The sequence below is a fragment of the Elephas maximus genome, chromosome 9 (genome assembly GCF_024166365.1).
Source record: "Elephas maximus indicus isolate mEleMax1 chromosome 9, mEleMax1 primary haplotype, whole genome shotgun sequence".
Classification (NCBI taxonomy): Eukaryota; Metazoa; Chordata; class Mammalia; order Proboscidea; family Elephantidae; genus Elephas; species Elephas maximus.
In genome coordinates, this window is record NC_064827.1 from 117130231 (window position 1) to 117141530 (window position 11300).

The 11300-nt window shown below is 40.9% G+C and overlaps 1 protein-coding gene across 2 annotated transcripts in view; it reads left to right on the forward strand.

The window, feature by feature from the left end:
• SPTLC1 (serine palmitoyltransferase long chain base subunit 1) overlaps positions 1 to 10873 on the forward strand; it is a 73285-nt gene extending 62412 nt beyond the window's left edge. For both annotated transcript variants that reach the window (XM_049895415.1, XM_049895416.1), the window contains 3 exons: positions 3935 to 4052; positions 7294 to 7367; positions 9481 to 10873. In XM_049895415.1, the coding sequence (XP_049751372.1) occupies positions 3935 to 4052; positions 7294 to 7367; positions 9481 to 9574 (286 nt within the window). In that variant the 3' untranslated portion in view covers positions 9575 to 10873. The remainder of the gene's footprint in view (positions 1 to 3934; positions 4053 to 7293; positions 7368 to 9480) is intronic.
• Positions 10874 to 11300: the final 427 nt, after the last annotated feature.

Genomic DNA, 11300 nt, shown 5'->3' on the forward strand with positions numbered 1-11300 from the left:
CCGTAGTGTGGAAAACTAGATTATGTGGTGGAAAGGACAGAAGCAAGGAGACAGGTTAGGAGATTGTTGCCATGATGCAGGCTAAAGGTGATGGTGACTCTGACCTTGGTGGTAGCAGCGAGAAGGGTTTGGATTCTGGATATGAAGGTAAAGCCAGCTGCCTTGATATGTGGGGTGAGTGAGAAAGAGAAGACTCAAGGCTGATCTAAGGCTTTTGGTCTGAGCAACTAAAAAGATGGAGTTGCTAGTGACTGAGGTGGGTGGAACTGTGGAAGAGACAGGCTTCTTGGGGGAAATCCACTGTTGGATGTGTTACGTACGAAATGTCCATCAGACAGCAAGTAGGGAGTAGCGGCAGCTGTATCTACAAGTGTGAAGTTCCAGGGAAAGCACTGAGCTAGAGATAAGTTATATTTCAAGTATTTCAGTATCAAGAGGTTAGGAACCAGCAAAGGAGACTGAGAAGGAAGGGGTGGCCAGTGAAGAAGAGTCTGGGGTCCTGGGATCCAAGTGAAGGAGGTACTTATGGGGTCAGCATATCAGATGCTGCCGAGAACTGAGACGTGACCTTTGGTTCCATTATATGGGGGTATCGGTGACCTGAGGAGCGGTTCCAGGAGAGGGGTAGGGCCAAAAGGGTCACTGAAATAGGTTCAAGGCCATGGGAAGAGAGGAATTGAACACAGCTTAAAACCCAGACAGCTTAGGTGACTATTTTTACAAGGTTTGCCATTAAGAGGAGCAGAGAAATGGGGCAGTGGCTGGAGGAAGAAATGGGGTCAAGAGAGGGTCCTTTTGGCTGGTTTAAGACTAATGAGGTCGGTTTCTAAACGCCATCCAGACACCACATGGTTTCTTCTGCTGTTTTGTGGTGCCATCTCTGTTACCCATCAGTTCCTCGTTTATACCTGGGTCCGTTTTTGAACTCTCTCTTCTGTTTCAGTGGATTTATTCAGTCAAACTTCAGACTCTGTTCTTATTAGTGTGTAGTGTTCCTATTACCATGTATGTTTTGGAGTAATTTCAAGTTCCTTTAAAAATATTGCTGGAATTTTAATTGGAGTTGCGTTAAATTCTCTGCTGAGTGTGGAGGGACTTACAATCCATGAACACAGTCTCCCGACTTACTTGAATCTTCTTTTGTGTCCTTTAATGGAATTTAAAATTTTTCTCCACAAAACCCTTTTACCTTTAGGAGACCTTTAAGGGAAATTTCTAGATATCCTATAGGTTTTGTTGCTATTGTGAAAAGGTTTGTCTTTTATATTTTCTGTTTGACTGTTGCGGATTTTTTATTTCTCTGAGCTGATCTTATATCCAGCAGCCTTTCTAAGCTCTTAGTAATTTGGTTCTGTTATGATCACGTGCATAGACATCCTGTTACCTGCAGTTATGGTTCGCTCTCTTCCTCTCTCAATTCTTATACATCTTATTTGTTTTCTTCTTTTATTGCATTGGTCCAGGTCTCCAGCACTGTATGGTAGTCAGAGCAGACATCCTTCTCTTATTCCCAAGATAAAATCATTTCTTCACTAAGTAACCTGAGATAATCCCTACTTGATTACAGTATATTTTTCCACAGTTGATCTATCATTAAAGGCTCCTGAGTGGCACAGTTTGCGTTTGGCGGGTGACCTAAAGGTTGGCAGTTTGAGCCTACCCAGTGGCACCACAGAAGAAAGGCCTGTTATCTGCTTCTGCAAGGATCACAGCCAGAAAAACCCTATGGAGCAGTTCTAGTTGTAACACGTGGGGTCGCCATGGGTTGGAATCGTCTCAGTGGCAACAGGTTTACATTGGTTTAGTGACTATTTGAATTTTAATATCTCTACCTATAATTTAAATGGGCCTTTACCTATAATGGGCCTATAATCTCTTGTTACACCAACCTTATGTAACATAAGCAGCAGTGTTACAGTAGCCTCAATAACTGGGGACTCTTTCCACTCTTTCTGTTGTATGGAGCAGGTGAATAAGGCAGTGCTTCATTGTTTCTTAAAAGCTGTGCAGACTCTCCTTGACGGCTTTCTAGGCTCGAGGCCTTTGGGTCGAGGGGCAGACTATGATGATCTCTTTCGGGTCTATATTTTCCCATTTTATTTTGTTTCTCTCTTTTCCATTTGTGTTCTTCCTCTTGTGTAGATAAATTTTGCTTATCGTTTTCATTTCTTTTTTTCCATTAAATTTATATAAACATTTTCACAGGTATTAGTTTCAACGTTTAGTCTAAGTAATTTTAAAATTTTCCTCTAATCAGTAATTCACTTCTCATCTCTAAGATTGAGTTTGAGAGAGGAAGTCAAAAGCCTATAGTAGTTTGACAGAAAGATTCCCCAAGTGTAATATAATTGTTTGTGTCTAACTCTCCCTAGACTGTAAGCATAAAAGAACGGAGACCATGTTTGTGTTGTTGATTGTTCTGTCACTAATACCTAGCCCAGTACTTGATATTTACCCTTTTGGATAAAATAATATGTATTCTCCAAAATGTTTCTTTATAGCGTGTAATTGGCTCTAAGTTTCTGAACTTGAGCTAAAACTCTTGTGTCCATTTGGTTTTAAATTTTAATCTAGCCAGGCAGAAAGAGGGCGTTTTGTTTCATTCCATCTCCCACTGGCCTGCCCTCCCCAGCCTGTGAGATGAGCCCCTCTGATCAAAGCACAAGCTAGACTGGGCTTCAGGTGCCCTGTGTCTACTAAGGAAAATCCAGGCCGTTTGAGTCATATGCACTGCTATTTGATCAACAAATTTTTAAGTTCTCCTCTGAGAGTATATGACCTTAAAAAAAAAAATTACGTTTTACTTTTTATAAGTTTAATGCATCCAAAAATTACATAGAAAATGAGTTTTGAAAGTATATGACTTATTTCTACATTAGTAAAAACTAATCTTTTTTTTTTTTTTAATCAAGAAGGTTCCAGAAAATTCCATGATTCAATTCTGAAGGCCAGTTTACTGAGAAATCTTAACATGACATACTACATTTAAAGAAAGACACACAAATTAATAATGCTTATGGGTGGTTTGGAGCCCTGGTGGCACAGTGGTTAAGAGCTACAGCTGCTAACTAAAGGTTGGCAGTTCAAATGCACCAGCCATTCCTTGGAAACCTGTGGGGCAGTTCTGCTCTGTCCTGTAGAGTCACTATGAGTTGGAATCAACTCTACAGGAACGGGTTTGGTTTGCGTTTAGGTATGGGTGATTTGAGAATCAGATGAGGTTAGTTTCCAGCACCTAGCACAGGGCATGGCACAGGGTAGTCATTCAGTAAAAACTTGTTGAGTGCTGAACTGGGAGGAATCAGATTTGCTGTGTCATGTGTTTTGTGCTGATTTCATTCTAAAGGACAAGCAAGTCTTTCCAGGTGAAACAAACTAAATGAAGGCAGTCTACTTAGCTTAATGTCACATAGGCATGTGACATCATTTGTGTTCTAGGAGGTAAGTCAGAAATCAAACAGCAAAACACTGTTTTCACTTTTGGATAAAATGGATTTTAAAAGAACCTGACTATATAATATGGCATATAGTTCTTGTGACATCTGAAATACTCATTTGAAAATATCACCTTTCACCCTACCTCCACCCCCAAAGAAACCTTTGTTTTCCCTAAAAAAGCAGATAAGAAAGAAAATAATCGTAAGTAAAATTTAAAACTGAATATGCAAATAAAAAGAATACTTAAATCTAAACATACTGCTGGTGATCAGAATACAGTGTTTGTAATGTTAGCTCATCCCCGAGTATGTATTTTTACCTTTTTTTGGTCAGAATTGGAATTCCACCACAGATACTCTGATGTTTCCAGTAAAAGTCACAGTTTCTGTTACATACAGTGGGCCTCTCTAGCGCAGACTCTTTGGAATTATTTATTTGTGAGAGATCTTTGCACCTGGAAGGAATTTATATGCCTGTGTGTATTTCCCTCCTTCAGCATTTCTGGATTAAAAGTGGTGGGGGAGTCGTTTTCTCCAGCATTTCACCTACAGCTAGAAAACAGCACTGGGTCTCGAGAAGATGATGTTAAACTACTTCAGGAAATTGTAAATCAAGTAAGTATCTAGTTGGTTAAGTGACTCTCCCCACCCTACTTTTATTCCACCTCAAGCAATTTTTAAACATCACTGTTAAGAAAGACCTCTTTCTCAAGAGGTAAGATACAGAGAAAGTTGCCAGTTGCCCCTCTTCTCACATGGACCTTTTCTGGTGCTTGAGGTCCTTCCTACTGTCTGCTCTGCCCAGTTAGGTTTATGTCATGTCTGTAGTGACAGGCTCTAGTTCCTCTGATTGGGCCACCAAAGTTGTTGCATTCTGTGTGGCATTGTATTTAAATAAGTAAACTTTGCTTCTACCCCAAATAATTAGCCTACAGAAATTTCATTTGTCTACCTATTCACAAAACCAAGCTGTTACAGATTGTAGCTGGGAAGGCAGGGTGCATAGCCATCACGGGCACTACTGGACAGCTCCTGATCCGGAAGTTAACCCCAGCAGGGCTCAGAAACAGGTTGTCGGCTACCCTTCAAGTATCAGCACGCGAGAGTCCTGAAGTCAGAGCACTCTTGTAATCAAGATGCGAGGAAGCTAGAACCACTTCTTTAACATGCCTAAAATGAGAGGTTTACTGCATTTTTTTTTAATCTTCTGATAATGATTTTACTACTAGTTAGAACTGAGTTACTAAGAAGGGCGTGGCCATGGAAAGCCACGTGCCCTTTCCGTTCAGTAGAGCTGCACCTGGAGTCCTCCCCTCTGACTTTGTGCAGTTTTAGCAAATGGAAAGTGGTACTGCCCACTGTAAACACGCCTCCCCAGCGATGACACCACCTTTACTTGAATCTAAAATGCATGTCACATGTATTGTAGAATGAAGATACGTACCATTTTGCTTACTTGTCCTGCTAACAATTCCTTCCAAAGGCTCCTGCTCCGACTCCAGGCTGCCAGCTAGAGTCCTGTAGTAATAACGATGGTGCCACCTGTTGGTGCCTTCTCCACGTCCAGCTTGTGCTGGCTTCATCCATACAGCATCTCAAGACTTCATGCCTGCTCCATGACCGGGGTGGGGGGGGAGGCGGGAGGTGACATCCTGGTCCATGGACACATGGCTGTTAGTTTGGGGACCAGCATATGGAGCTGGCCTCTGGCATCAAGCCTGCTTCAGACACCCTACACTGTTTGAACCACATAATCTGCAATGGCAGAGTCATGAGAACTTCATGCAGTCTGTGGCCTCCTGGAGTCAGTTGTATCAAAAAAACAAGAATAAAACCAAACTCAGAATGTGAGATTCCTAATTTAAAAAAACATGTCAAGTTATGGATTATCAGGAATGACTCTTGTACTGTCGGGTGAGGAAATGTCACAGATGTCCCCTCAGGCACAGCTTTGCAAACTTGAAAAATGGTAGATGCTCTTTAAAGGGAAAACATGTCCCACAGACCCCTTTGACTGTCTTTTTATTTTTATTGCTATGTTACTTAAATATGGACAGACATAAAAGTATAGTATTCTCGTGATTAGACTTCTCACAGAAATATAATACCAAAACAAATTTGTGAATTAAATACAAACTAAATGGGCAAGCCAGTAAAATTCAAATTCATTATATTACCTGAGTGTGACAGGTGCGTTTTTTTTTAAATTGATTGCCACTAGGGTCTGATGGTTGTGGAGCCGTCCCTGTCAGATGCGTGTGTCGTTCTCCCTGAGTCTCCACTGAGCCATCTCAGGACTGTTACCCACACACACTCCATGCCATGTGGTGTCGGCTCCTCTAGATGCCAGTGGATCCATTCCATATGAAACCCAGCTTGGTCCTGTTTTCATTGTACAGCAACATTTAAAAGCCTGACTGCAGCTTTGTTCCAGTGAGAGACACATAGGGTATGCGAATGAATGACTTGATGATAATGTGCTCTGCTTAAGTAGATTATCCTCATAGCAAAAAGGAAATGAGAATCTTGCAGAGAACTCACAAATCCCAAAATTATACCTATGGGCCCCCGTGGAGACTGACTGACTTAACAAAATCATCTTGAGAGTTTGGTGAGAAGTGAGGGTGTCTGGGTAGGGAACAAAACATGGTTTTGGAAACTTTTAATGTCTAAGAAGGAAAGAGATTTTATAACTTCTTTGCATAGTTACAGCTTCTGTCTTAAATATAACTATTGGCAACTTCAAAATCTTATTTTCTTTTGTTCTTCTCCCCTACCCCCTACCCTCAATATTTGAGGAAGAGAAAAGAATTACGGTACTGTAACTCCTGTTTAAGCTTTGTGGAACTGAGAGGTTTTGCCAAGCTTGAGTTGCTTGACAAAACACTCTTTTTACAAACTCTAAGTTATGGTTTAGAATGATTCTTAACCAGCCAGGGCTAGAAACAGCCAGTACAGATGTTTTCAGAAAGAGTTAGCTTTTCCAAGTGCAGTTCCAGAATCCATAATCAGCAGGAATCTGTAATCATTGCCTGGCATTATTTTTCATCTCTTCCTAGAAGGGAAAAACATGCTTTGCAGTTTATAAAATGGATTCCAAGGGACTTGGAATAATTGTTTTCTCCTTTTAGGCTATTACCATCCCTTGCTCTGATATATTTTTTTTTTAATTTAGATAACTCACATACCATAGGTTCACCCTTTTAAAAGTGTGCAATTCAGTGGTTTTTAGTATATTCACAAGTTTGTGCAACCCTCAGTGTCTGATTCCGGAATGTTTTTATCATGGCAGAAAGAAACCTCCATACCCAGTACCTCGCTCTGATTTTTATGTTGTTTTTTTTAATTAGAGAATTTTTTAATAGTTATTGCCTACATTTGACTAGTTGACAATTGTCTGTAGTAGTTCTGCAGATGTTATGCTTTGTTTAGCTCTTTGTTTTGTTAGCCTCCAGGGAGGGCTGTGCTCATACCGTTTCCACATGTTCTAAGCTGCTCTGTCTAGTAAGGTAGCCACTAGCTACCTGCCACTAATTAAATTAATTAAAGGTAAGGAAAATTAAAAACTCAGCTTCTCGGTTGCATTAGCCACATCTCAGTGTTCAGTAGCCACATGTGACAAATGGCCCCTGTATAGGACCGAGCAGAATGAACACATCCATTGTCGCAGAAAGTTCTGGAGACCTGTGCTGCTCTAGATTATGTTGCGGTATTTTAGTTTTGTTTTCTAGCGGTTATAATTGGAAAAACGAGTTAAAACTGCCGTCGAGGGCTAGCATTTCAGTGTATGTTGCTGTGTTAATTAGCACGGTGTCTGACGTTTGGGTCGTAAATGTGTCCTTTTTTCTTCATGCAGTGCATGAACAGGAGTGTCGCGTTAACTCAGGCGCGCTACTTGGAGAGAGAAGAGAAGTGGCTTCCTCCTCCGAGGTTGGTTGATATTAAATATAACCTTTTTTTCTTACAAAGTCTGCATGAAATGTATTATGTTTGGAAAATTTCAAGACTATCACAGGATAAGTGTTTCCTTAAAATACGGCATATCACCTATTTTCTATTCTTAAACTGGATGTTTTCAGATTGTAACTGAAAAGTCCCTCAGGCCTCGCATGTGCCCTCCTACTTAGCCTAAAGAAGTGTCCAGGACCCTAAGAATCACTGGGTCAGACTGAAGCTCCAGCCAGCACATATCTCCCGTGTACTTAACGTTCCGCACGTTACGCCAGCAGCTTGTGCAGCCACCATCGCCTCTGCCGGCCAGAGCACTTTGTGGTACTTCATCCTGCAAACTTTTACTGAAACAGCTAGAGTAAAGCAAAGCAACACTGGGGAAGTCTATCAAGAAGGCCAATGTGAGAACGTGCCTTGATTCACACACAATTTTAAGCTGGCATTCATTTAATAAAACATACGAAGGTAGAAGTTATTGAAGGAGACTTGATTCTGACTTCAGAGAGCTTACAGCATAGTCGGGGGAGGTAGACACACAAACCAGGAAGTGTCTGGGGCACAGCCCTGGTCAGCACAGCCACAGGAGGAGGAAAGTGTGGTTAGCTCTGGCCGGGGAGGATGCTCAGGCTTCCCGAGGCAGGTGCCGCTTCAGCAGACCCTTGAGAACTAAGGGTGTGTTTGTCAGACACACAGTGAGCGTCCAGAGATGGCCTGCTGTGAGCTTTGCCCTGGGGCTTACAATGGTTTGAAGACCTACACGTGCATCTTGGAAACCCAAAGCACAAGTTGCAAAGATACCAGAGGGAGGGAGCCTGGAGAAGCAGCAGATGCCACATCAGGGATGCACCCACTAAGGAGCGTGAATGTTGTGCACGGTCAGAATGCCAGTCTTGGACTTTGGAAGACCACTCTGGCAGCTCTGGAAAGCGCCTTACAGATTCCACCCCTCTCTTTTTTTTTAATTGTGGTTTAGGTGAAAGTTTACAGCTCAAGTTAATCTCTCATACAAAAATTTATACACATCATTTTGAGACATTAGTCGCAGTCCCCACAATGTGAGAGCACACTCCCTCTTTCTACCCTGGGTTCCCTGTGTCCATTCAACCAGTTCCTGTCCTTTCCTGCCTTCTCATCCTGCTTTTGGACAGGAGCTGCCCATTTGGTCTCATGTATCCGATTGAACTAAGAAGAAGCACATTGCTCACGTGTAGTATTTGTTTTATAGTCCTGTCTAATCTTTGTCGGAATAGTAGGCTTCAGGAACGGTTTCAGTTCTGGGGTAACAGTATATCCGGGGGCCATAGTTTCTAGGGTTCCTCCAGTCTTTGTCAGACCATGAAGTCTGGTCCTTTTACGTGATTTTGAGTTCTGTTCTGCATTTTTCTTCTGCTCTCTGTTGTGTTCTGTCAGGGACGCCCCTTTCATTTTTCATTGCACTTAACCCCAGTGTGAGACCATAGATTCATGAGGACAGGAGCCATGCTTGCTCTGTGCCTCTCTGTACTCCATGCCTAGCTCAGTCCAGCTCAGTAGATGAACAGGATGTTTGCAAATGAACGGGAAAGTGGTAAGAGGTAGTATTGCCCTGTCAAGCTATCCCTTCAGCTTTCTAAAAGCTTGAAATTTTCTGTCTTGCCTGAAAGTACTGTGGAACCTCCCCATTATTTATTAAACTGTAAGTGTGGACAACCAGCACTTATTCCCTGATTTGAGAACTGCTGAACTCCTGCTTCAGGCCTGGTACTGCTGCTTTGGGGCTACTCTAAATAAGCAGAGCCCCACCACCAGGATACTTAGACTAGACACATACAAATGGTAGAGGGTAGGGAGCAGTAAACTTCTTATGTGAAGGGCCAGAGGGCAAATGTTGTAGGCTTACAGCCTGTAGGGTTCCTGTCACTACCACTCAGTGCTGCCGTTGTGGTGGGAAAACAGCTTTAGACGGTATATAACAAGTGAGTGGGGCTGTGTTCAAACAAACTTCATTGGCAAAAACAAGTGGTGGGCTGGATGTGGCCCTTGGGCAGTAGGCTGCTGATCCTTGGCATAGGCTCTCACTTGATAATTTTTTGTCTCCTTTATTGTTTCTCAGTATTAGAGTTGTGGTCACAGTGGAGCAAACAGAAGAAGAACTGGAGGAAGCCGCTGCCACGATCAAAGAGGTGGCCCAGGCCATTCTGCTTTAGGCTGTGTCTCAGGGCCTGATGGGAAGCCTTCCACACAAGGAAACAGAACCCCTCTGTGTTGCTGTGGAGTGTGGGCTTCTCAGAGACCTCAGGCTGGCCACGGAGAACCTAAAGGAGAGCTTGTAGGTGTTTCCCGTGTGGATACGGACCAAATGTGTGACTGTGCGGAAGATGCTTACTATTTCTAAAAAAAGAAAATGTAGCTAAAAGCCCAGGAACTGATTTTTTAAAGAGGAAAACTAATGACAGTGCGTAAGTGGTATTTAAATTGTGCTATTTAGTACTCTTTAAATGTTTTGTTATACTACTATTTTATATTCTTTTTTGTTATTGTTTAAAAATGGACCTTCAGTGTCTCTTCTCTCCCTTTCAATAGTAAAGATGCTGTAAGCACTCCTTAACACCCTAGTTCATGTAAAAATGACTTTGAAACATTAAAGTCAGTACATATGATACAAGATTTATTACTGAAGATTTGATTCAGCCAGTTTCCAGTCTTCATCATGTGAAGCTAAATGGTGGCTAATATATAAAGGAACACTTTTTGTGTGATTATTATAAACTTTTCATTATAAAAGAATTTTTATATACACAAAATATTGATGTTAGACCATTTCTAACAGCTAGTCTTAGCATCCTTAACCAGAGAATATTCATTATGCATCCAAAGTGAGCAATAATTTAAATCAAATACTATTTTAATATATTTAGTTGATCTTTACATTTATTATGTGTTGACTTCTGATCTGTTTTAGGAAGAGGGTTATTGTGAGGATTCCAAATTATAAATCATGTCTTTGGTATTTTAGGGTATCTTGAATGTATTCTTTTTTTGTACAGTGGGTTTGCCTAGGGACATATACCTACCAGGCTAAGGAAAATGAGGTGTTTTTTTTTTAAGCTTATGAATTCCAAATATCTAAAAAAAGATGTGAAAGCACTAAAAATAAAATTTTTAAACTGTACTTGAGCTATATTTTTTTCCCGGGCAAACCAAGGTAAATGGCTTAAAGTTGTGTGCTATGTGCCACAAGGCAGCCCATAAGTACTACACTCTACACTCCTCTTGCTAACTAATGGTAAAGGATAAAATTGTACAAAAGTCATTTTTCTAACCTATGTTCATATTAACAAATGGTCTTCAATGTCTTTTTAAATTACACACTGTATTTCTCACTGTTGCATTTCTCTTTTGCTGGAAGTGCCTTGTGACTGCTGCTGCTTTAAATGACACAGTGCTCTTGGGGGATGGATCTGTTTGTTTTGTTTTTTAATGAAATAAACCTACATTCATGATGATCAGTCTGCTTGCATATATATGTGCTGAACAGGACAGCCTCTCTTTTTGTCTTTTAATTTTAATTTTTTTTTGCAACCTTGGGTAGTTTTTTGTTTGTTTTGTTTTTTTAAGAAAAGATTGATTTCTTCACACCCAACCAAAGGATATAGAGTATCTGAAAGTTCCTGAGTTCTTAACTGATTTAAGCATTGGCCACTTGTGACTGCAAAAATACCAGAGCTGTTATTTTTATAAACTGATAAGAGTAATAACATTTGAGCTACTTATACTACTTTCAAAATCGAAATAGCAACATCTAGTGTTTATTGTTACTTTTCCAAAAAAAAAAAAAAAGTTCATGGTTACTCTCTGGGAAAGAGGGTAGAGTAATGCACATTACTTGAAACACACCAAATTTTTTAACAAAAGAGCCAAAAATAGGGTCTT